Source organism: Jaculus jaculus, chromosome 2 (assembly GCF_020740685.1).
Source record: "Jaculus jaculus isolate mJacJac1 chromosome 2, mJacJac1.mat.Y.cur, whole genome shotgun sequence".
NCBI lineage: Eukaryota > Metazoa > Chordata > Mammalia > Rodentia > Dipodidae > Jaculus > Jaculus jaculus.
The window spans coordinates 213,764,180-213,789,901 of record NC_059103.1 but is presented as its reverse complement, the minus strand read 5'-3'; the positions used below and the strand labels follow the sequence as shown (position 1 = coordinate 213,789,901).

The 25,722-nt window shown below is 46.2% G+C and overlaps 4 protein-coding genes and 1 pseudogene across 4 annotated transcripts; 3 read left to right on the top strand and 2 right to left on the bottom strand.

Moving 5' to 3' along the window:
* Nucleotides 1–7,122: 7,122 nt before the first annotated feature.
* On the bottom strand, nucleotides 7,123–9,254 carry LOC101603291 (histone H3.3A-like). Its single transcript, XM_004656414.2, has 2 exons — nucleotides 8,927–9,254; nucleotides 7,123–7,252 (listed from the first exon to the last, which is right to left on the bottom strand). The coding sequence occupies exons 1-2, from the start codon at nucleotides 9,237–9,239 to the stop codon at nucleotides 7,155–7,157; spliced, it is 411 nt and encodes a 136-aa protein (XP_004656471.1). The 5' UTR covers nucleotides 9,240–9,254; the 3' UTR covers nucleotides 7,123–7,154.
* LOC123458566 lies at nucleotides 8,087–8,559 on the top strand (annotated as a pseudogene).
* A 5,918-nt stretch (nucleotides 9,255–15,172) lies between the features above and the next one.
* On the top strand, nucleotides 15,173–17,510 carry LOC101603584 (cytochrome c1, heme protein, mitochondrial). Its single transcript, XM_004656415.3, has 7 exons — nucleotides 15,173–15,306; nucleotides 15,885–16,081; nucleotides 16,169–16,295; nucleotides 16,381–16,538; nucleotides 16,624–16,784; nucleotides 17,028–17,128; nucleotides 17,221–17,510. Exons 1-7 carry the CDS (start codon nucleotides 15,184–15,186, stop codon nucleotides 17,323–17,325), a joined length of 972 nt encoding a protein of 323 aa, XP_004656472.1. The 5' UTR covers nucleotides 15,173–15,183; the 3' UTR covers nucleotides 17,326–17,510.
* Nucleotides 17,511–18,941: 1,431 nt separating this feature from the next.
* Nucleotides 18,942–25,592, bottom strand: Sharpin (SHANK associated RH domain interactor). Its single transcript, XM_004656416.2, has 9 exons — nucleotides 25,298–25,592; nucleotides 24,876–25,050; nucleotides 20,375–20,488; nucleotides 20,157–20,298; nucleotides 19,805–19,913; nucleotides 19,564–19,717; nucleotides 19,380–19,495; nucleotides 19,171–19,299; nucleotides 18,942–19,093 (listed from the first exon to the last, which is right to left on the bottom strand). Exons 1-8 carry the CDS (start codon nucleotides 25,493–25,495, stop codon nucleotides 19,183–19,185), a joined length of 1,125 nt encoding a protein of 374 aa, XP_004656473.1. The 5' UTR covers nucleotides 25,496–25,592; the 3' UTR covers nucleotides 18,942–19,093; nucleotides 19,171–19,182.
* LOC123458733 (nuclear envelope phosphatase-regulatory subunit 1) lies at nucleotides 21,310–22,883 on the top strand. The gene has a single exon (XM_045143782.1). The coding sequence runs from the start codon at nucleotides 21,378–21,380 to the stop codon at nucleotides 21,753–21,755; it is 378 nt and encodes a 125-aa protein (XP_044999717.1). The 5' UTR covers nucleotides 21,310–21,377; the 3' UTR covers nucleotides 21,756–22,883.
* Nucleotides 25,593–25,722: the final 130 nt, after the last annotated feature.

Sequence of the window (25,722 nt, the reverse complement as noted above, 5' to 3'; positions counted from 1 at the left end):
CTTGGGGCTGGAGAGATTGCTCAGTGGCTAAGGCACTTGCCTTAACCTGCAAAGCCAAAGGACCCAGGTTCAGTTCCCCAGGACACCCATGTAAGCCAGATGCACAAGGTGGTGCATGCATCTGGAGTTTGTTTGCAATGGCTGAAGGCCCTGGTGTGTCCAATCTCTCTCTCTCTCAAATAAATAAATAAATAAAAGTTGTTCTTTAAAATTAAAAAAAAATGTGTGTTTGTGCATGCACATGCACATACATGTGTGTATGAATGCTCCAGGGCCTTTTGCTGCTGGAAATGAAAACCAGATTCATCTGCCACATTTTGTGACCAGCTTATATGAATGGCTTGGGAATTGAACCTAGGTTGGCAAGATTTACAAACAAGAGCCTTGAACTGCTAAGCCATCTCCCCAGCCTATGAAACAGTTCATATATGTGTGTGTGTGTGTCTGTCTCTCTCTATGTGTGTGTGTGTGTGTGTGTGTGTGTGTGTATCATACTAGATCCTTTTAAGATTTTTTTTTTTTTTTTGTGGATTTTCCAGGTAAGGTCTGGCTCTAACCCAGGCTGACCTGGAATTCACTATGTAGACTCAGGGTGGCCTTGAATTCAAGGCAATTCTCCCATCTCTGCCTCCCAAGTGCTGGGATTAAAGATATGCGCCATCATGCCTGGCCTACGACTTTTGATTTATGGCTATTTTCTCTTCTTGGGTTATCTTTTCATGTTTTCTTTTTCTTTTTCTTTTTCTTTTTCTTTTTCTTTTTTTTTTTTAAGGTAGTGTCTTGCTCTAGCCCAGGCTGACCTGGAATTCATGTGTAGTTTCAGGGTGCCCTCAAACTTACACTGATCCTCCTATATCAACCAACCTCCTGAGTGCTGGGATTAAAGGTGTGGGCCACCCAGCCCATCTTTTCACTTTTTTTTTAATTTTTTTTTTTATACTTTAATGTATTTGAAATAGCAAACTTACAGGAACAGCACAGAAGACAGACAACATTAAAAACATGTTCTTGCATGTAGGATAACTCAGAAAAGTATAGTGAAAGGAAGGAATCTACTGTATGATAAAAATGCTACAAACACCATTTAGTTGCCATCAATAAGAAATTTACTTTGAAAAAATCCAAATGCTGAGCCAGGCATGGTGGTGCACGCCTTTAATCCCAGCACTCGGGAGGGAGAGGTAGGAGGATCTCCGTGAGTTTGAGGCTACCCTGAGACTACATAGTGAATTCCAGGTCAGCCTGAGCTAGAGTGAGACCCTATCTCGAAAAAAAAAAAATCCAAATGCTGAGAAGAGACACAAATTAATAAAATTAGAGATGAAAAAGGCAACATCACAACAGATACCAGAGTAATTCAAAAAATCATAGGGACATACTATAAAAACATACACTCCACTAAATATGAAAATCTGAAAGAAATGGATGATTTCCTTGATTTATATGACCTACCTAAATTAAATCAAGATGAGATTAATCACTTAAATAGACCTATAACAAGTATGGAGAGCCAAGCAGTTATAAAAAATCTCTCAACTAAAAAAAAAAAAAAAATCTCTCAACTAAAACAAGTCCAAGTCCAGATGGATTCACTGGTGAATTTTACCAGATCTTCAAGGAAGAACTAACACCACTGCTTCTTAAGCTTTTCCATGAAATAGAAAAAGAAGGAATCCTACCAAACTCCTTCTATGAAGCCAGCATTACCCTGATATCAAAACCAGGCAAAGATAGAACAAAAAAAGAAAATTACAGACCAATCTCCCTCACAAACATAGATGCAAAAATTATCAACAAATTATTGGCAAACAGAATACAAGAATATATCAGAAAGATCATTCACCCTGACCAAGTAGGCTTTATCCCAGAGATGCAAGGATGGTTCAACATACACAAATTGATAAATGTAATACATTATATATATGAACTGAAAGACAAAAATCATATGATCATCTCATTAGATGAAGAAAAAGCATTTGACAAGCTCCAACATCCCTTCATGATAAGTCCTATAGAGACTGGGAATAGAAGGAACATATCTCAATATAATGAAGGCTATTTTTAGCCAAGCGTGGTGGTGCATGCCTTTAATCCTAGCACTTGGAGGCAGAGGTAGAAGGATCACCATGAGTTCAAGGCCACCCTGAGACTACATAGTTAATTCCAGGTCAGCCTGGACCATCGTGAGACCCTACCTTGAAAAAACAAAATAAGATAAAATAAAATAAAGGCTATTTATAACAAGCCTACAGCCAACATATTACTAAATGGAGAAAAACTGGAAGCTTTTCCACTAAAATCAGGAACAAGAAAAGGGTGTCCACTGCCCCACTTTTATTTAATATAGCACTGGAAGTCTTAGCCATAGCAGTAAGGCAAGAGACGCACATAAAAGGAATACAAATTGGAAAGGAAGAGATCAAGTTATCAATATTTGCAGATGACATGATTCTATACATAAAGGACCCTAAAGACTCTACCAGCAAACTGTTAGATCTGATAAAGACCTATAGCCACGTAGCAGGATACAAAATAAATACACAGAAATCAGTCACCTTCCTATATGCTAAGAACAAACACACAGAGGATGAAATCAGAGAATCACTCCCATTCACAATTGCATCAAAGAAAATAAAGTACCTTGGAATAAACCTCACCAAGGAAGTGAAGGATCTCTACAATGCAAACACTCAAGCGAGAAATTGCAGAAGACACTAGGAAATGGAAAAACATCCCTTGTTCTAGGATCAGAAGAAACAATATTGTGAAAATGGCAATCTTACCAAAAGCAATCTATACATTTAGCAATCCCCATCAAAATTCCAATGGCATTCTTCATGGAAATAGAAAAAATAATCCAAAAATTCATTTGGAATCACAAAAAATCTTGAATATCTAAAATATTATTGAGCAACAAAAATAAGACTACTGGTATCACCATACCTGATTTTAACCTATACTACAGAGCCGTAGTAACAAAAGCAGCATGGTACTGGCACAAAAACAGACATGTAGATCAATGGAACAGAATAGAGGACCCAGATATAAACCCAGGTAGCTATAGCCACCTGATATTCGATAAAAATGCCAAAAATACTCATTGGAGAAAAGACAGCCTCTTCAGCAAATGGTGCTGGGAAAACTGCATATGTATTGGTAGAAGGATGAAAATAGATCCTTCTCTCTCTCCATGCATAAGAATTAAGTCCAAATGGATTAAAGACCTTAACATCAGACCTGAAACTCTGAAACTGCTAGAGGAAAAAGTAGGGGAAACCCTTCAACATATTGGTCTTGGCAAAGACTTTCTGAATATAACCCCAATTGCTCAGGCAATAAAACCACAGATTAACCACTGGGACCTCATGAAATTACAAAGATTTTGTATGGCAAAGGACACTGTGAATAAAGCAAAGAGGCAACCTACAGAATGTGAAAGAATATTTGCCAGATATACATCTGATAGAGGATTAATATCTAGGATATACAAAGAATTCAAAAAATTAAATAATAAAAAATTAAACAAGCCAATTTTAAAAATGGGCTATGGAACTAAATAGTTTCAAAAGAAGAAATACAGATGGCATTTAAGCATCTAAAAAAAATGTTCTACATCCCTAGTCATCAGGGAAATGCAGATTAAAACTACGTTGAGATTCCATCTCACTGCTGTCACATTGGCTACCAGCATGAAAACAAATGACTAGAAATGCTGGTGAGAATGTGGAAGGAGAGGAACACTTCTACACAGTTGGTGGGAATGCAATCCGGTCCAACCATTGTGGAAATCAGTGTGGAGGTTCCTAAGACAGCTAAAAATAGATGTGCCTGCACCTGGAGTTTGTTTGCAGTGGCTAGAGGTCCTGGCGCATCCATATTCTCTCTGTGTGTCTTTCTCTGTGTGTCACTTTCAAATAGATAAATCAACAAAAAAATTTTGTAAAGAGAATTCTGGGCTGAGGAGATGGCTCAGTGGTTGAAAGTTCTTCCTTGCAAAGCCTGCTAGCCTGGTTCAATTCCCCAGTACCCATGTAAAAGCCAGACACACAAAGTGGTGCATGTATTCAGATTTTGTGTATAGTATCAAGAAATCCTAACCCACTCATAGTCTCTCTTAAAAAAAGTTAAAACAAGAGAGAATTTTTCCTTAACTAATGTTTCTAACAAGCTATTTGATAAGCTTGAATATGATGAGACTCCTTTTACTGTTTTACAGTTTAATGATAACAGTCAAAACTAGAGAAGGCCATCTTCCTAATAGGCCAACCTTCCAATCAACTTGTTTTCATAGATTTTTGAATCACTTCCATGGTGGGAGATATAAAATTAGGAAGGCCTCTGTATGGCCAAAGGGAAACATTAAAGTATTAGGTGCTTTGTTGGGGCAGAGATGGAACCAGGAGATAGGAGAGGAGAGAAAGAAAAGTAAATGACTGGGAAGACAGTTCAATGATTAAAGGCACTTGCTTGCAAAGCCTGCTGGCCCAGATTCAGTGCCCCCACACCTATGTAAAGCCAGATGCACAGAGCAGTGCATGCACCTGGCATTCATTTGCAGTGGTAAGAAACCCTGGCACACCCATACAATCACACATGCAAATAAATCTTGTTTAAAAAAGGCAAAAAAAAAAAATAGATGTGCCATATGACCCAGCTATAACACTCCTAGGCATATATCCTAAGGACTCATCTCATTACCTTAGAGATACTTGCTCAACCATGTTTATTGCCACTCAATTTACAATAGATGGGAAATGGAACCAGCCTAGATGTCCCTCAACTGATAAGTGGATAATGAAGATATGGCACATTTACACAATGGAGTTCTACTCAGCAGTAAAGAAAAATGAAGTTCTGAAATTTGTAGGAAAATGGATGGATCTGGAAAGGATTATACTAAGTGATGTAACCCAGGCCTAGAAAACCAAATGTTGCATGTTGTGTCTCATATGTGGATCCTAGCTATGGATTATTGGACTTCTGTGTGAGTAGGAAGAAAACTCAGTAGCAAAGGCCAGTAAGCTAGAAAAGAGATATAAAGGGAAGAAAAAGGAAGGGAGGGGGTACTTAATAGGATGGTATTGTATATATGTAAGTAGAAGAATAGATTAATGGGGGTGTAAAGGCCCACAGTGAGGTCAGGGGAAGAGATTAAGTAAAGGAAAGGTGGAGGGAGGGCTAATCAAAGTCTAAGAAGATATAAATAAATCCTATTGAAACCAACTTTTTTTGGACAATGGAACGCTCAGGAGCCATAGACTATTACTGAAAACTTTTCAGTGCCAGGGATGGGATACCTTCCAGTGAGTTGTTGGCCAGGGAGGTCCCTGATGCCTCCAAAACATTATAGGTTATTGCTGAATCCCTTGGTTTCCCACCAGGAATAGATGGTAAGACCCTATTGCTGAAGACTCCACATACTTGGGCTGGAAGGCCACTGAGTTATCCTGTGGAACTGAGCTGGTCCATATAGACCAGCTGACAGAAAGCTGGAAGAAGCATGCAGTTCAATGGCAGACAGAGAAATCTCCAGTGAAGACACTCAACAGTGGACACTGTAAGCCTTATATTTTGCCAGCCAGGCCAAATGAGCCAACGGTGCAACAGTCGCATGACTGTCATGGTGGAAACCAACTGCCCTCTAATTGGACTGGAGGCCTGCTCCATGGGAGGGAAACACATCCCTGCTACTGAAAACCTACAATGGGGTATTCATGAGCTCTAGGGGTGTAACGTTTGTTGCTGTCTGGCTAAATGTATATACCATGCTTATTAAACTGCCCAGTAAGCACTTAATGTTCATACCCATATATTAATGCTACTCTCGCTTTTGGTAGAGAATCTTCTCTCTTCAGATGGCAGTGACCTTGGGATGACACAGAAGGCATCATGGTGCTGGGAAGAGGAGACAGGAGTGCTTAGTACTGCAATGTCTCTATCACACCTTCCAAGGCTCAGGGTCCATTGCGGAACAGATGGCAGAAAGAATGCAAGAGGCAAAGGAAGGGTGGGACTCCTTACAACATGCTCCCCCCAGACACAAAATGGCCGGGATGTCCATGACCTCACAGTGCCTGATAATACCTACACAAGACTTCTCCGGCCAGCAGGGAGTTAAACAAGGACCCAAGGGGAAATTAACCTGGATGAGAGACAAGAGACACAAAGAAGGAGACCAAGTTTAGAGTCTGATCAAGGTCTCAAATTTGTTCAGGCAAGCACAAGCTTATATACAGAAAACAAAACTTTCTAGACAATGTCTACGTGCCTAAAGTCTGCTCCACAAATGCCTCTGTGTCTGCAGACTGTTTACCAAGGCCATACGATAAGGCCTCTGTGCCCGGAGATCCAAGACCAGCTGTAGTTCCCATGGTCAGAGAGCAGCTACACCACAAGACCATCATAATAGGAGGAAAAGATCATGACATCAAAATAAAAGAGAGACTGATTGAAAGGGGGAGGGGATATGATGGAGAATGCAGTTTCAAAGGGGAAGGGGGGGGAGGGAGGGCAATACCATGGGGTATTTTTTTTTTAATATTTTTTAAAATTATTTATTTATTTATTTATTTGAGAGCAACAGACACAGAGAGAAAGACAGATAGAGGGAGAGAGAATGGGCGCGCCAGGGCTTCCAGCCTCTGCAAACGAACTCCAGACACATGCGCCCCCTTGTGCATCTGGCTAACATGGGACCTGGGGAACTGAGCCTCAAACCGGGGTCCTTAGGCTTCACAGGCAAGCGCTTAACTGCTAAGCCATCTCTCCAGCCCAGCCATGGGATATTTTTTATAATCATGGAAGTTAATAACAATTTGAAAAGAAAAAAATCCAAATGCTGGCATTGTCCAGAAAAATTTAACAGCTTTATTTATAATTGTTGTAAAATTTGAACTGTTGAAACTTGTTCACAGAAATATTTTTACTTGCATTAATGCTTTACATCCACGCATTTATATTAAAAGTCCACACACAAATGAAAATGAAGAAACTGCCAAGACCTGATTCCTGTCCCCTAGTTTTCCACTCACAATCATATACTTAGGTACCTTCTGACCCCATGGGAAAAAATTTCTAACATTCAGAACTACCAATAACAGGAAGAGAAAAAAAAAATCTTTTGAGAATGAAATGTTTCCCATCATAGTGGACTCTTAAGCACGCTGTCCAAGTATGCAGCGTGCTAGCTGGATGTCTTTTGGCATAATTGTTACACGTTTGGCATGGATAGCACACAGATTGGTATCTTCAACAAGGCCAACCAGATTTTTTTTTCCAGGTCTGCCAGATTTTTTTTTCCAGGTCTGTGGAGGGAGGCTGGATCTGGTCTTATCTCCTACTCCTCTCTGATGGAATGCGTCCCTGGCATGTACAGATAAAGATCTGGGTAAAGTTCCAGCCCCTTTGCCCCTCCTGGACCAGGACCTTCAGAGTCTTCACGGAGAACCAGATAGGACAATCCTGACCCTATGATCTCTGGATCCTAGGGGAGCTACCCAAGTGCTAGGATTAAAGGCGTGCACAACCTTGCTTGAAAACTACCAGTTTTTTGACCCCAAGACCGATCAGAGGAAAGAGCATTGAATGTATTGGCGCTCTACTCATGAAGACTGGAGGGGCGAGCAGGATCAATCCACTGCTTTTGACTACCACTGCTCGGTGACCTGCTTCCAGAAGCACAGAGAGAGAGAGAGAATATAAATGGGCGAGCCAGGGCCTCTAGCCACTGCAAACAAACAAACTCCAAACGTGTGCTCCTCCTTGTGAATCTGGCTAACCCCTTCTGTTTGTTTTTGAGGTAGGGTTTTGGTGTAATCCATACTGACCTGGAACTCACTGTGTAATCTCAGGCTGGCCTTGAACTCACAGTGATCCATCTACCTCGCCACTGCTACCCTGAAACTCGTCCTGTTGAGAAAAAAAGAACAGCTACTTCTGTGAAAACTACAAATCTAGAGGAAAACAAAGTTAGGGCACAGACAGACCAAAGGATGATTATACCAAGACCACTGAGTTTATTGGGGTTACTTACAAGAGCAGTAGATGACTCAAAGACAGCTGTACCATAAGAAGTTTCATCTGGACGATGGCCTCCTCATGGCTGCTTGGACTCAAAGGCAGCTGCATCACCAGAAAGCTACCTCAGCACAGCTGCCAACTCTTGGAAGCTGCGTCTCTAGAGCACACCGCACTGAGGCCCTGACATGCCCATACACACACATATTCTCTCTCTCAATAAGTAACAGTGAAGCTGGGCGTGGTGGCCCACACCTTAAATCTCAGCACTTGGGAGGCAGAGATGATGACTCTGTAGCTGATTTTCTTGACAGTGATGAGGAGGAAGACAGTTTTTTTTTGCAGGATTTAAAGAATTTAGGTAAATCTGCAACTTTAAGAAATTTATTGCTCAATCCACATCTCAGGCAGTTGATGATCAGCCTGGATCAGGGGGATAACAAAGCAAAATTGATGAGAGCCTGCATGTAGGAGCCCTTGTTCGTGGAGTTTGCAGACTGCTATTTACAAATCCTGGAGCCAACCCAGAATGAGGATTCTTAACACGGACTGTTGTGCTCCCTGGACTTGGCCGCTGCTCCTCCCAGGAGAAGTACTGTGCCCTCCTTGATGAAGGGAGGTGGCTTCCCAGAGGCGGACTGGCTGCTGTAGGACATGCAGGTCGTCTCCTCCCGCACACTGGGAGGCACATGGTGCAGATCATTTATGAAGAGACTCACATGGTTACATTAAATATTTTATTTTTGGTACAGCTGAGATATAAATCATAAATATCATATTTTATACCCATTTGAGTTAAAAATGACCAATATCACTAAAATCAAGATAGATTCCTGTTATACATTGCACTGTCCTTGTCTTATATGTTTGAAATTACATTAAATAAATCAACAACTTATTAAAAAAAATAAAAGGCCAACCAGATAGGCCTCACTTGCCTCCTGCAAAGTACCAATAGCTGCACTTTGAAAGCGCAGATCTGTTTTGAAGTCCTGTGCAATTTCTCGCACCAGACGCTGGAAGGGCAGTTTGCGAATCAGAAGTTCAGTGGACTTCTGATAGCATCTAATTTCACCGAGTGCCACAGTACCAGGCCTGCTAGGATGAGGTTTCTTCACCCCTCCAGTAGAGGGCGCACTCTTGTGAACTGCTTTTGTAGCCAGTTGCTTCTTGGGTGCTTTACCACCAGTGGATTTGCAGGCAGCCTGCTTTGCACCGGCCATAGCATAAAGACCTCCTCACATACCCCCCCTCCCTCTTCTACAACTGCAAGCTCAGCGAGCTAGAAGGCGGCAGCAGCAGCTGTGAACACCTGTTGTTTTTTTTGAGGCAGAGTCTCAAGTTCAGGCTGACTTGGAACTCACTCTGTAGCACCAGGTTGGCCTTAAGTGATGGTGATCCTACCTCTGCCTCCAGAGTGCTGAGATTAAAGGCACATGCCACCACACTTTTTTTCCCTAGGTACATGATAGTTAAGTTTTGTGTCAACTTGATCTGTTTATGAATCCACAGACATTCTTCTTAAGTGGGTCTCTGAGGTTGCTTCCAGAAAGGATTGAGGACAATTTTTTCCCCAGAGTGGGTGGCCACTCTCAGAAGTGGGGGCTTTATCTAAGGAAGCTGGGGGAAGAAAAGTATCTCCCCCTCCCACCTGGCTGCCGGTGCTACTGGCTGCTTTCCAGTGTGGACTGAAGACCAGTGTCTCTCCAGGACATCTCCAAGCCTCCAGTCCTGGATTAGGACTGCTGAGGCATCCAGCCTCATGAATTTGAGAGCTACCAGCTTCCTTGACTCTCAGGCCTACAAACTACAATTGTAGGACTGCCATAAACTAATCCAATAAATTCCCTTTTAATACAATCATTCTATTGGTTCTGTTCCTCTAGAGAGAGAGTCCTGACCAATATAAGGTAGGTTCTCGCTCCAACCCAGAATGACCTGGAATTCACTATGTAGACGCAGTGTGGCACGAATTCATGGCAAACCTCCTATTTCTGCCTCCTGAATGCTGTGATTAAAGGAGTGCACCACCACACCCAGCCCTTGAGTGTATTTTAATGCAGAAAAAATTGAGATTGAGGAAACTGGATTTGTTAGTTTCTATGGTAGCTTGTGCTTTTGGTGTTACATCTAAGAATGATTGCCAAATGCAACCTATGTCATAAAGATTTATGGCTGTGTTTCCTTCAGAGAGTTTTTATGGCTTTAAACTTAGGCCTTTGATCAGTTCTCAGTTAAATATTTTTCTTTACAATGGCACTGGGGATGAACCTATGCCTTCACACATGCTTTCTTTTTTTGCATATTATGGTTAATCTATCTTTCTATTTGTGTATATATGTATGTGTACATGTGCAACTACAAATGAATACCAGACGGTTGTACCACCTTTTTGCTCTGGCTTACATAGGGGGCTTGGTAACTGACCCCAAACTGGAAGGCTTTGCAAGCAGCAAGCAAGCACCGTTAACCACAACAATCTTCCCAGCATCATACATACTTTTTTTTTAATTTTTTTTTAAAATTATTTATTTATTTATTTATTTGACAGCGACAGACACAGAGAGAAAGACAGATAGAGGGAGAGAGAGAGAATGGGCGCGCCAAGGCTTCCAGCCTCTGCAAATGAACTCCAGACGTGTGCGCCCCCTTGTGCATCTGGCTAACGTGGGTCCTGGGGAACCGAGCCTTGAACCGGGGTCCTTAGGCTTCACAGGCAAGCGCTTAACCACTAAGCCATCTCTCCATCCCTCATACATACTTTTTTTTACCTGGAATTCACTATGTAGTATCAGGGTGGACTCAAACTCTTAGTGATCTTCCTACCTCTGCTTCCTGAATGCTGGGATTAAAGGCATGTGCCACCATGCTGGGCCTTCTTTTTGTTTTTTTTTTTCATTTACTTATTAGAGAGAGGAGGAGAGAGAGAGGGAGAGAATGGGTGCGCCAGGGCCTCTGGCCACTGCAAACGAACTCCAGATGCATGTGCCATCATGTGCATCTGGCTTATGTGGGATCTGAAAAATCGAACCTGGATCCTTAGGCTTTGCAGGCAAGTGCCTTAACAGCTAATCCCTCCAGCCATCTTTTTGGTTTTTTGGGGAAGCGTCTTGCTCTAGCCCAGGCTGATCTGGAATTCACTATGTAGTCTCAGGGTGGCCTCAAACTCACAGCGGTCTTCCCACCTCTGCCTTCCAAGTACTGGGATTAAAGGCCTGTGCCACCATGCCTAACACACCTACTTTTTTGTGTTTGTTTTTGGAGGTAGGGTTTTGCTCTAGCCCAGGCTGACCTGGTAGACACTGTGTAGTATCAGGCTAGCCTCAAACTCACAATGATCTTCCTATCTCTGCCTCCTGAGTGCTGGGATTAAAGGCATGTTCTACCCTGCCTGGCTTACTTTTTATTTTAAAAGTCTCCTTCATTGCTTAAATTGGCCTTAGATTTTCTCTGTAGTTCAGATATGCCTTGAACTCGTGATTCTCATGCCTGTTTAGTTGCTAGATTTATTGGCCTGTACTACAAGTCATGGTCTATCTGTTGAAAAGACTGTTCTTTTCCACATTTTTTTTTCTTTTCCACATTGTGATCATAAACTGAACATAGACATATGATCATATATTTTACTTTTGGACTCTCAATTCTATTCTACTTTCTGTCTATGCTTATAGCACAGTTCTGTGTTTGGGGGGTTTTGTGTTTTGTTTTGTTTTTCGAGGCAGGATCTCACTCTAGCTCAGGCTGACCTGGAATTCACTCTGTAGTCTCAGGGTGGCCTCAAACTCACAGCAATCCTCCTACCTCTGCCTCCCAAGTGCTGGGATTAAAGGTGTGCGCCACCATGTCCGGCTTTTTTTTTTACTTTTTTACTGACAGCTTTCATACAGACAATAGACCATGGTAATTCCCTTCCTTCCCCCACTTTCCCTTTCACAAATCCACACTCCATCATATCCCTTTCCTCTTTCCATTAGTCTCTCTCTATTTTGATGTCATCATCTTTTCCTCCTATTATGATGGTTTTGTGTGGGTAGTGTAAGGCACTGTGAGGTCATGGATATCAAGGCCAATTTCTGTAAGGACATTGCATTGTAAGCAATCCTACCCTTCCTTTGGCTCTTTTTTTTCTTTTGTTTTTTTAAGGTAGGGTCTCACTCTACCTCAGGCTGACCTGGAATTCACTATGTAGTCTCAGGGTGGCCTCGAACTCACAGTGATATCTCTACCTCTTGAGTGCTGGGATTAAAGGCGTGCACCACCATGCCCAACTACATTTTTTTTTGAAAACTTCCATAATTATAGACAATAGCCCAAGGTACTTCCCTCCCCCCACCTTCCCCTTTGCAACTCCACTCTCCATCATGTTTTCCTCCCTTAATCAGGCTCTTTTATTTTGATGTCATCATCTTTTCCTCCTATTATGATGGTCTAGTGTCAGTAATGTCAGGCACTGTGAGGCTCTTACATTCTTTCTGCCACCTCTTCCACAATGGACCCTGAGCCGTGGAAGGTGTGATGGAGGTGTTTCAGTAGTATAGAGTTTTGATTATCTGCAGCTGCTACAATTACCTTGATTGTTTAGCTGCTAGTATGGTACATCTTCCCCCAAAATTTTGCTTCCTACCTATTTATGCCTAAAAATGTGAAGTGTAGCTGGGCACATTCCTTTAGCCCCAGCACTCAGGATGCTAAACTAAGGATCATTGTGAGTTCGAGGTCAGCCTGTCAGCCTGTGCTAGAGTGAAACCATGCCTCAAAAAGAAAAAAATATCTGAAGTGTGTCTCTTTACAGATATACATACAGACATCATGACTTTTCTTAAATTTTTTGTTTTATCTTTATTTATTAATTTGAGAGAGACAGAGAGAGAAAGAGGCAGATAGATACAGAATGAGCATGCCAGGGCCTCTAGCTACTGCAAACAAACTCCAGATGCATGTGCCCCCTTGTGCATCTGGCTTACTTGGGACCTGGGGAACCGAGCCTCGAACTGGGGTCTTTTGGCTTCACAGGCAAGCCCTTAACTGGTAAGTCATTTCTCCAGCCCAGACATCATGACTTTTATGTCCTTACCAATCTTTATCTACAATTTTAATCTACTTATATTAAATTATACCATATGATTTATGTATATACTATTTGCTTTGTATATGCCACACCTTTTTTTCTTTGTTGTTCCTGTTTTCTTATTCATTTATTATTAATATTATTTGTTTTTTCGAGATAGGGTCTTGCTCTGGCCCAGGCTGACCTGGAATTCACTACATAGTCTTAAGCTAGTCATGAACTCAAGGCAATCCTCCTACCTCTGCTCCCAAGTGCTGGGATTAAAGGTGTACACCCCCACGCCTGGCTTTTTTTTTTTTTTTTTTGAGGCTGGGTTTCACTGTAGCCCAGGCTACCTTTGAACTCATAGCTATCTCCCCACCTTAGCCTCTTGAGTGTTAGCATTATACACTAGCTGGCCTGAAAGCTTCCAGCAGGTTCTCCTGTGTCTGCCTCTGAGTCATGCTAGTATTACATACACCCACCATCCCATTTTAAAAAATATTTTTATTTATTTGAAAAAAGAGAGCTAGAGAGAAGAGAGACAGACCAAATGAGCACACCAGGGCCTCCAGCAGCTGCAAATGAACTCCAGATGCAGGTGCCTTTTTTTTACATGAGTAATGCTGGGGAATTGAACCCATGTTGTTAGGCTTTGCAGGCAAGTGTCATAATGACTTAACCATCTCTCCAGACCCACTATTTTTTTGTTTGTTTTTGTTTTTCAAGTAGAGTCTCGCTCTAGCACAGGCTTACGTAGTCTCGGGGTAGCCTTGAACTCAGTGATCCTCCTACCTCTGCCTCCTGATTGTTGGATTAAAGGCATGCACCACCAAGCCTGGCTGTTTTTTTGTTTCTTGAAGTAGGGTCTCACTCTAGTCCAAGCTGACCTGGAATTCACTTATGTAGTCCCAAGTTGGCCTTGAACTCAGAGACCCTCCTACCTTGGCCTCCAGAGTGCTGGGACTAGAGGGGTGCATCACCACACCCAGCCTACATTTGTTTTTGTTTGTTTGTTTGTTTGTTTGTTTTTAGCCCAGGCTGACCTGGAATTCACTATGGAGTCACAGTGTGGCCTTGAACTCATGGCGATCCCCCTACCTCTTCCTCCCAAGTGTATTTGTGTGTGTGTGTGTGTGTGTATATATATATATATATATATATTTTTTTTTTTTTTTTTTAATGTGAGTTATAGGGATCCAAACTCAGGTGTTCAGGTTTGTTTGTTAAGTGCTTTAACCACTGAGCCATCACTCCAGTCCTCCTTAAGTTAGTTTTTTGTGGGTTTTTTTTTTTTGAGATATGGTCTCATAGAGCCCAGGCTGGCCCTTTAACTCACTGTGTGGACATGGATGACCTTGAATTTGGAACACTCCTGACTCTACTTCCTATCGTGCTGGGATTATGGCTATGAATCACCACACTCAGCTGTGTTGGAGATCAAATCCAGGGCTTCATTCATACTGAGCAAGCTCTCTACCAACTGAGTTTACATTCCCAGCTCTTCTTTCGTTGTTGTTGTTGTTGTTATGGTTTTTCGAGGTAGGGTTTAGCTCTAAGGCTGACCTGGAATTCACTACGTAGTCTCAGAGTGGCCTCAAACTCAAGGTGAGCCTCTAACCTCTGCCTCCCAGGAGGGCTGGGGATTAATAGCGTGCGCCACCACGCCCAGCTACTTACGGGATTTGGTTCAGAAAGCGGTGTTTTCCAAGGAGCCCGGCCCGCTTGTGGACCGGGTGAGCGGCGGCGAAGCCCGCTCACACCCACCCCCAGGCCGCCTTCTCTGGAGAGCGGAGGAGTCGCAGCAGCAGGACACCGTGTCCGGCCTGGAAGTATCGCTGAGAAGCACGCAGGGTCTCGGTGCGTGGACTCTGGGCCACAACACAGGACATGGTGGCAACCCTGGAGAAAGTCCCGGCGTTATGGTCACGAGAGTCGTGGCCCAGACCCCGCTCCACGGCCAGTTCCCACGGAGACCAGAGGAGCGCGGCGAGACGACAGCAGCCGAGACGCCCCGCCCCCAGACTGGCCCCGCCCCCTGTCCCGGCTCTCGCGCGGTTTGGAGTCCCCTGGGCCCGCAGGGGCCGACGGGAAGGGCGGCCGCGCTGAAGAGGGCCGACATGGCGGCGGCTTCTCTTCGCGGAGCGGTGCTGGGCCCGCGGGGCCCGGGCTTTCCGGGCGCGCGTGCTCGAGGGCTGCTGGGCGGCGTGCGGCCCGGACAGCTCCCGCTGCGGACCCCCCAGGTGAGCTCTGGCACGGGCCCCGGCTGTCGCGCGCCCCGCTTCTCCTGAAGGTCACGGCGGGGAGGCTCCGGGCGCGCTCCGGTGGAGGACCCTCGCACGGCGCCGGGTCTTGGCCGCACCCCTGCTGCCGGTCCTGCCAGCCCGGGAGGCAGGCACGGTGCCCAGGCTGAGCGTCCTGGCTCCCTGGCTAGAGCCCCGGCGTCCGAGGCCGCGGGTCCCGGCGCTGGTGGGCAAGGGCGAGAGGCTTCCGTGCAGGGCGCGCCCAAAACGGCTGCCCGCTCCGGCGGTGCGGTGCGGCCCGGGCCGGCGTCCTGCGGTGACCCCCGCCTGACCTCGGCCGGCTGCCGTGACCTTGGTCTGCCGCAGCACCCTGGGTGACTTGGGCCTGTCTCCTGACGGCAGCTCCTCGAAGCCGAATTGTGGCCGGGTATCGGCATTGAGGGATGTGACGGGCTGCGGGCACCATGTGCCTCGAGCGCCCTGTGGCGGCGGCAGCGCTGGGTGAATAAGTGGTGCCTTGTCAGTTCTCCAAGTTGGGTGGGTGAGATTCCGGCTGGTGCTGAGCAGGGCTTTTGCAGGCAGTGTCCTTGTCCTCGAAGTCTGGCCTTTCCCGGGGCAGAAAGGTGGTGCTCTCAGCGCTGGGCATCCTGGCAGCAGGGGGTGCCGGGCTAGCTGTGGCTCTGCATTCTGCCGTGAGTGCCAGTGATCTGGAGCTGCACCCCCCCAGCTACCCGTGGTCTCACCGTGGCCTCCTCTCATCCTTGGACCACACCAGGTGGGTGTGTATCTGGCTGACTTGGGGGCGTTTCTGGGTGGACTAGAGCTTCCAGTACCTCTAATCCAACCCACTTTCTCTTCCTAGCATCCGGAGGGGTTTCCAGGTATATAAGCAGGTGTGCTCCTCCTGCCACAGCATGGATTACGTGGCTTACCGCCACCTGGTGGGCGTGTGCTACACAGAGGATGAAGCTAAGGCGCTGGCTGAAGAGGTGTGGGGCCAGGAGGTGGTGGATGTGGAGTTTAGGGCTTCTACTATAATGGGACTGACGGGTTTTGATGGGTTCTTGATGGCAGGTGGAAGTCCAGGATGGCCCCAATGATGATGGGGAGATGTTCATGAGGCCTGGAAAGCTGTCTGACTACTTCCCAAAACCATACCCCAACCCTGAGGCTGCCAGAGCTGCTAACAATGGAGCCATTCCCCCTGACCTCAGCTACATCGTGCGAGCTAGGTGCATGGGTTGCCCATGGGTGGGGCTGGAGAAAGGGAAGAAGGCCTGCCTTGTGCTAAGGGCTGAGCCATGAATCTGGTTCCAGGCACGGTGGTGAGGACTATGTTTTCTCCTTGCTCACTGGCTACTGTGAGCCCCCCACTGGGGTATCACTGCGGGAAGGACTGTACTTCAACCCCTATTTCCCTGGCCAAGCCATTGGCATGGCTCCTCCCATCTACACTGATGTCTTGGAATTTGATGATGGTGAGTGTCCTTGAACCTGAGTCTTTCTCCCAGCGATGGGAACACTTCTGAGCCTGAGGGTCCTAGTCTCTTCAAGGCTAGGTTATCTGCATTTCTGAGGCTTTGGGGGTGGCTTTTATAGTCCTGTGGGGGGCCCAGTACTTTTGAATTCTTGGTAGAAGCTATACTGCCTCCATGGAGGGTTATCCTCGCTTGAGCACAAGCCTCCCAAAAGTAACCCTCATCACTTGTCCCTTGGGACAGGCACCCCAGCTACCATGTCACAGGTTGCCAAAGATGTCTGCACGTTCCTGCGCTGGGCATCTGAGCCAGAACATGACCATCGCAAACGCATGGGCCTCAAGGTGAAGGGTTGGACAAGGGCTACAGTGGGCATTGGGGAGGATCTAAGAGGGGTCCTTCCTGTCCACCTTCTCTGAACTTGCTTTGTTCCCAGATGTTGTTGATGATGGGCTTGCTGCTGCCTCTGATGTATGCCATGAAGCGGCATAAGTGGTCAGTCCTAAAGAGTCGAAAGCTGGCGTATCGGCCGCCCAAATGACCCTGTTCAACATCTGTTTGCCATCTTGCATAAGCAGGCCCATCCTCAAGCTCAGGAGCCTGTTCAGGCTCAGCGAGCCCACTTGGCCTGGCTTTTCAACTGGGACAAGAAGGCAGAAGACCAGCCTCTTGCTCCAGACCTTCCTTCAGCCCTCATCATGGGAATAAATTAAGTTTGTCAACATATACATTTGATTTGTTCAGTGATTAGAACATGCTTGCAGACAACTCTGGGACCCACATTTCCCTGCAAGTCTGTCCAGCTATGTCCTATTTGGCATCTGGGAGTCCAACAGAAGGCAGAAAACTTGCTGTTAAGAGGTAACAGCATTCTACCGGGTGGGTGTGCCCTGGCAGAGACAGAAGAAGTTTGGCCATGGCCCAGGAACCTAGGGGCTGTAGAAATGAATCACATATTGGGATGCTGAATATGCAGCCTCTGTCCTGAGGGCTGCAGGGAACCTTGGCAACAACTCAGCTAGGGGAAAACCAGGAACAGCTGTTTAGAAGTATTAGTCCAAAAAGGCAGGCAGGCAGAGGGCACCTGGGATGCCTCTTTAGTGCTGGCTGGACAGATGGAGGGTCTTGCTGGAGATATATGTATCACGAGCATTTGTCACAGAATGACACCTAGCAGTCCACAGGGCAGATGATAATACATCCCAGCCAAACAGTGGCAGTGACAACAGTTTGGTGCCTAAGAACAGCATGGACATCAGGAGGATTGTGAAGACATGACCTCAGCAGTAACATGAGACTCTGGGACTCTAGTTATTAAACTTTCTTGTACTTAAGAGGGCAAAGAAAATGTCTGTTCTCACCACCACAGTGTTATCTTGGGTGAAGCAACTAAAAGTGGTGACTGGAGGGAATATAGGGGGATTGCATTAGTACAACAGTAGGGACCAGAGTTCTCAGTGAATAGAATACTCAGCAGATTCAACCCAGTGGTAACAGGTCATTGTAGGCTTGAAGGACCTGACAAAAGTTCAATACTGTGTGTGTCTTTTTTGTTTTAATGTATGTGGTCTGCAAGCATTAGGTGTGCATATTCATTCATGTAAAGGCCAGAGGTTGACACACTGGATGTCTTCAATTAGTAACTTTTTTTTTTTTTTTTTTTTTTTTTGAGGTAGGGTCTCACACTAGCCCAGGCTGACCTGGAATTCACTACATAGTCTAAGGTTGGCCTTGGACTCATGGCGATCCTCCTACCTCTGCTGAGAGTAAAGGCGTGCATCATCACTCACACCCAGCTCTCTCCACCTTAATTTTTTGAAAGTCCCTGAACCTGTAACTCGCCAATTAACATCAGACTGATTAACCAGCAAGCCCCAGCGATTCTCTCTGCAACCCCCACACCTCAGTACTAGGATTACAGGTGTGTGCTGCCACATCCAGCTTTTACATGGGTGCTGGGATCCAAACTTGGGTCCCTATTCTTATGTAGCAAGCACCCACTGAGCCATCTTCCAGCCCAGTGTCCACTTTTCAGTAGCCATCTGAGTGGACTTGGGGAGCCCTACCTGCTCATGAGAGTCAGGCTTTTTAACTTGGTCCCAACAACACTGGCAGTTGGGTTGGGACAGCTCTGTACCAAAACACAGTGAAGGGACATTATGCTGACTTAAGTGTTTAATGACTGGCTTGTGGCCCTTATTCCCTATGACTGATAACTCTGTCCTCACCAAGCAGCCAACAGAGGTCCTGAGTGCAGGAATTTGCTTGGGTATTTGAGCCTGTGAGGCGATGGCCATGTTCTCTGTAACCTAGGAAAGAATACAGGTTATTCCTGCGTGTCCTACTCTGTAACGCCCACCCCCCATCACTACCCAGCCTCAAGTACCTTCGGTGGCTGCTAGGTGGAGGCGGTAGGAAGAGCATCCCAAGAACAGGGCCTTTGGGTACTACACATTTCACAGCCAGGGCGGCTTGGGGCGTTGATGAAGGTACAGGAAGGGCAGGGCCAGCCAGGCTATGGAGAGGGAGAGAGACTGTTGGTGCTTCTCAGCTCCCTTCAATACCCACAGACAGAAGCTCTCATCATTTGCTCACCTGAGCAGGACTAGATACACTGGAACTGGTTGGTTGGGGAGCATGAGGCAACTCCAATGTCTGGGGAAGCAAGGATCCTAATTTCCCATCTACCTGGGAGTGTTGAGGGTTGTGTCCTGTGACAGAAAAGGTGGTTCAAGGCCGCCTCAGGCTGTATCCCACCTCACCCACATCAATGACTGACCTGAAGTTTCTCGGGGGGCTGACAGCAGGTAGAGAAAAGCTGGATCCCCATCTTGCCGGACCCCATAGGAAGCAAGGCTACGTTCAGGCACACATAAGTACCGCCCAATGATCCAGCACTGGACAGCCGGTGGGAAACCAAACTCTGAGAATACCTGGAGTCAAGGCATTTGAGCCAGTGTCATCCAGGGTTGTCACCCCACCCCCAATACATGTTTGGTTCCCTAGATCATGTTGCTCACCTGCTCCTGGAGGGCTGCTATGGAGCAGTGCGGGTGGATCAGCAGGGAAACATGGGCAGAGGATGCAGAGGATACAGCAGATGTGGCATCTTCAACTGTGACTTGCAACCTAGGTCAGAATATAAATTTGGGCTGGGCGTGGTGGTGCACACCTTTAATCCCAGCACTGGGGAGGCAGAGGTAGGAATGCCGTGAGTCTGAGGCCACCGAGACTACATAGTGAATCCCAGGTCAGCCTGTGAGACCCTACCTCAAAAACAAAACAAGGAAAAAAAAAAAAAAAAAGACTAGATCACGGGTTGGACATGGACCTGGGAGAGTCAGGGGCAAGGTGATGAAGCCCAAGCTTCACCTGATGGGACCTGGTGGGAAGCAGGTCTCCAGGAGCTGGACACTGAGAGCCACACGATGCTGGGCCATGACAGCTGCCACTTGGGCTGCCTCCTTCTCATCCCCACCTACAATGGCCTGGGCCAGGCTCATGGCCAGCTCTTCTACAGGGAGAGAAGACAATGATCACAACCAAACACCAGCCACTTCCTCCAACTCCCTACAGCTACCTGTCCTTACCTTTTTTCAAGCCTTCAGAACTTTGTGGAAGATACACTTCAGGTTGAGGTGCTTTGGGTACTGGGGCCACAGAGGGACTGGATGGACACATTTCTGAGGCTGGGCTGCCACTACCTAGGAAGGAAGACGTGGAGTACTTTCTGGCAGCCTCCAGCCTGTTTCCAGTACCTTTGCCTTCTTCCTCTTCACCCCTGCCCACATCAGGGCTGCTAAGCCATAATTCAGGATAAGCCTTCCCTTCCTAACCCTGCCCCTTAAAAATACCTGAGGCACTTCCCTGATTCCTGCTGGTACTGGAACTGCACGTGACTCATCTGTGGGACCACAAGTTATTTGGAAGTTTTCTGCCACCTGGTCCCACTTCCCTCCCCTACATAGCAGAAGCAACCAAGCCCTCAAGGGCCTGACCAACAGTAGTGACTTGTAGTCAGGGACCTCCCCTTTTCTGATTTCTCCAACTGCACAGAACACACTTGTATGCCTGCCCTGAGCGTCCTTATAAAACTGGACATGCTGCTGTCTCCCTTCTTTCCTTCTGGTGGAAGCCAGCACACTGCAATGAAGGATCCCCATTTAGTGCTAACAGCTCCTATAATGGCCTAAAACCCTTCTTTATCTTGAACTGTCTCCCCACTGAAATGAGCAGGGGGCACCGTGCTAAGGGTTACCTGCACACTCTCCCCTCAGGGACTCTGTACTTGTTTCCTGGGACACATGGCTCATGCCATGACTTTGAAACTTGTCACTCTCAAGGTCTTCCTTCCCATCCCATGTTAAGTAGTGGTCCTACCTTCCAGCTCTTGCATCTAACTGAAGTTTGTTTACTGATTTTATACATCTGTTCTCTCTCTCTAGAAATTTAACCTCCAAGAAGCAAGGCATAAAAAAATAAAAGGGGGAGGGAGCGGTTAGAGGTGGGAGTTGGCGCTGCGGGGCTGGCGGGCGGGGACCCGTGGCTGCGATGCGGACCGGGCCGCGGCGGTGACCGGAGCTGCCGCCCGACATGAACTCGCTGGAGCAGGCGGAAGATCTCAAGGCTTTCGAGAGGAGACTGACTGAATATATTCATTGCTTGCAACCTGCCACTGGGCGGTGGAGAATGCTTCTTATAGTGGTATCTGTCTGTACAGCTACTGGTGCCTGGAACTGGCTAATAGATCCCGAGACACAAAAGGTGTCCTTCTTCACGTCATTGTGGAATCATCCATTTTTCACTATTAGCTGTATCACGCTAATAGGCTTGTTCTTTGCTGGAATCCACAAGAGAGTAGTTGCACCATCAATTATAGCTGCTCGATGTCGAACGGTATTAGCAGAATACAATATGTCTTGTGATGATACAGGAAAACTAATTTTGAAACCTAGGCCTCATGTTCAATGACAGTCGGCACTCACTATTAGAGGACCTAAAACCATTTCCTTCAAATAAGTGACACAACAAAAAAGCCATAAAGGGTTCTTTTGGAGTTAGATATGTGAAGGTTCTAACAACTGACGAGAAGTGTGCAATATTTCCCCAGATGATCTCGGTGATGATGACTGAGTGCTCAGCGCTCCGGAACCTTGGATTGCCCTGTTCAGTATTAGTGTCACTTTAGGACTTCAGCTCTGCAGCGGTCTTTGCAGATGAAGTATGTTGTATATTACTAAGTCAAACTTAGAAACCAAACCTCATCCAGTTTTTATAATGTATTTTTGCAAACTACTGTAAATAGCAAATCAATGCCAATGTTAAACCAAGAGGAAAATGTGTGGACTTTGTTTTCCTGCACCAGTATTTCCGGAACATCTGCTTGGCATCCACAGCTCCTTAAAACTGGCTATGATGTGTGCCTTTCATCATTAACTCCTCTTTTCATTGTACTGCAGGAAAATATGAAATCCCACTTAGACTGAGCAAAACTCATCTCCATTATGTTGAAGAAATTATAGATGTTTTGACAAGCAAGTTTTTGTTGCACCAGATACTGAATTCCAGCAACTATTGTGGTAATTTTCAGTTCACTGCCTTCATTTAACACTAAATTACTTTATATGTTTTTATAGAATTTTTAAAACACCCCAAAGTCTTCTGAATGTACAAGTTTAAATTATGTATTATCTGGGAATTTGACAGTCATTGTGTAGGTAATTGGATCTTATGCTGTGGTAGACATGCTGTTACGCTAGTACTGCCCTGGTGTGACTGATGGTCCCACTCTAGAACCAGTAACGCGGGAGCCGTGCCACAAACTAGAGCCTGCAGTTCTCACTGTTAGAGAGTGTTCTGTTAGAGTGTTCATGACATACTGTGTATGCAGAACAGCCACGTGTACTATAATAACCCTAAAAATTAAAACTATTGGGATCGCTGTAAATATTTTAAAGTACTGGAGGTGCCTTTAACCTGTTTATTAGATTTTGAAAAGGTTTAAATTATTTCATGAGAAATCTTTTAAATTTCATTTGACATAAAGCTGAAATTTCGATAATAGGACAAACTCTTTTTTAATAAACCTACAGTTATTCATCTTGGAAAAAAAAAAAAAAAAAAAAAAAAAAAAAAAAAAAAAAATAAAAGGGCTGGAGAAATGGCTTAGCAGTTAAGGTGCTTGCCCGCGAAGCCGAAGGACCCAGGTTTGACTCCAGATTCCAAGTTAGCCAGACGCACAAAGGGGAGGCAAGCACAAGGTCGTACGTGTCCACTAGGTGGCGCAAGCGTCTGGAGTTGGATTTCAATGGCTTAGGCTATGGCACGCCAATTCTCTCTCTCTCTCTTGCTTTCTCTAAAGTTAAAAAAAAAGGGGGGGGGAGAGTAGATTATAAAGGTTTCCTTTATGCTAAAGAAGTACCCAGAATTAGGGGGAGGTGGTTCACAACTCTAATCCCAGCACACAGGAGGGCAGAGCAGATGAATCCGAGTTCTGGGCCAGCCTAGACTACATGGTGACAAATAGTGCACAGTAGGGAGCAAGTGCTCAGTACACATACTTAACAAATGACTTTTTTGTTTGTTTTTTGGTTTTGGTAGGATCTCACTCTAGCTCAGGCCAACCTAGGACTCTGTAGTCCCAAACTGACCTTCAATTCACAAAGATCATTCTACCTCAACCTTCCTAGTGCTGGGATTAAAAGTGTATATCATCACACCAATTTTTTCTTTTCTTTTGTGTCTGCTCTGTATATGAGTGCACATGTGTATAGAGTGAAAGGATAAGCTGAAGGTCTTGGCCTTCTCCTACCTTGTTTTGAAACAGGGTCTCTTGTTTTTGCCACTAGGAAGGCCAAACCAGCTGACCCCTTGCACTCTGGGGTTCTCCTGACTCTGCCTCCCATTGCTGAGTATACTGGGATTACATTATCTGTGAGCTGCTTTTGCATCCAGCTTTACATAGATGTTGGGTATTACTTGCATCAGGCTTGTGAAGCAAGTGCCTTTAGCCACTGAGCCATCTCCCCAGCCCCATCTCTTTCACTTTTCCAGTGAGTTACCCTGGCCTCTCTTCATCAGTCTTGTCTTCTTGTTCCTCTAGTAGCTAGCTCTTCTACCACTCCATTTGTAGACTCTCCTTCCTCTCTCCAAACACGATGTACCAGGCCCTCTTTTATGCTTTTCTCTGCTAGTGACTTAGGCTAACCTCTCCCTACTTGTAAAATCTTTCTCTAGAGAGCCCTAGCCAACTCCACGCCCTCCCAAACAGGACCCGTGCAGACCTGAACTACCTGGCCTCTCCACATCATCTTGACCACTTAACTTTTCCATTTAAACAGCCAGGACACCCAACTAATTCCCTCTCCAAGAACCTCTAGCCTTTCTCCTGCCCTGTGTGCACTTTCTCATATGACTGCAGGTTTGTCTTTAAGTAGCGCAGCCTGCCACTTTCCCACTGAATACATTCCAGTTGCTTTTGGATTCTTTCATCTCATCCCAGCCCTACTTATCCTTTTTCACGCTTGTCTGGTCCAGACATCAGCTTATCTATGTCTCATTTTCTCTCTTTCTCTTTTTTTAAATATTTTATTTATTGGAGAGAGAGAAAGGAGGAGGCAGATAGAATGGACACAGCAGGACCTCCTGCCACTGAAAAGGAACTATATATAAATGTGCCACCTACCTTGTGCATCTGGCTTACGTGGGTCCTTTGACTGTGCAGGCAAACGCTTTAACCGCTAAGTCATTTCTACAGCCTTTTGTTTTGTTTTGTTTTTGTTTTTCAAGGTAGGGTCTCACTCTAGCCCAGGCTGACCTGAAATTCACTATGTAGTCTCAGGGTGGCCTCGAACTCAAAGCAATCCTCCTACCACTGCCTTTAGAGTGCCGGTATTAAAAGCGTGCGCCAGCTCACCCATCTCTATGTCCTATTTTATCCTTTTATTCCTCCTGGAAGCCTTACTAGTTGTCCGGTTTCCCCCTTCGCTGCCTTTCTTCCAGTTGTGGCTGGTGCTTGGTTGCTGACATTTTGTTTCTGAAGCCCAGCTCTAACACGACTGCCGTCTATGACTGAGGCTTAATTCCACTGACCATTCTGTCCCTCCAGATTGGCACTTCGCACCAGTGCTGCCCACTGTTGAGCTTCCTTAGAGTTGAGGAAGTGCACACTGAGCGTTCCAGGTCCTCCTGGTGGAGGCTGCAGCTCATGCTGGTTGGGGCCAAGGACAGTGTAGCAGACAGACTCCAGGGGCCACTCCAAACTGACCTGAAGAATGGGAGAGCCAGGGTCAGTGGCCCCCTTCCTGAACCACAAGATGCTCAAAAGAAGAGGTAACGTTTATAGACATTTACACGATCTACGCTTTTCCCGCTTGCTATCTTATCGAATCCTCACAAGAGCTTCTCAAGCGGGTTACCAGCACCACTCCCATTTTAGAGACAAGCCAACAAAAGTGACAGCTTAAGAGCACTCCGCGAGTCAGTCCGGCTCAGGGCCCCTGGCTCCCACTCACCGCTCCGGGTCCTAGGCCCAACAGCTCCAACCGGAAGCGCCCAGGCCGCTCAGGGTCGGAGCTCAACTGCAGCCTGTGCAGCTGCGTCTCCGCATCCGGCCCGGCGGTCAGCGGCCTCACGGCGGCGAGCACACTCAAGACCACCGCGGCCGAGTCCGAGTCCGCAGCCGCTGCAGCTCCGCCCGCAGGCGGCGCCATCTCGGTCCGGCAAGGTCCAGACCCTCCGTGCCCGCTTCCGTGATATCAGGCCGCCGACCGCTTCCGCCGGCTAGAAACCCGGGTTGTGAGCCTGGGTTCCGAGCGCAGCCAGCGAGGGGAGGGGGGGCACGAAGACTCGGGGCCGCGCACCGGGCAGCCTGATTCGCCCACTGTGGACCCTGTCCGAGGTTCTCCAGACACCGCCCGCTCGCCACAGATACGTTTGG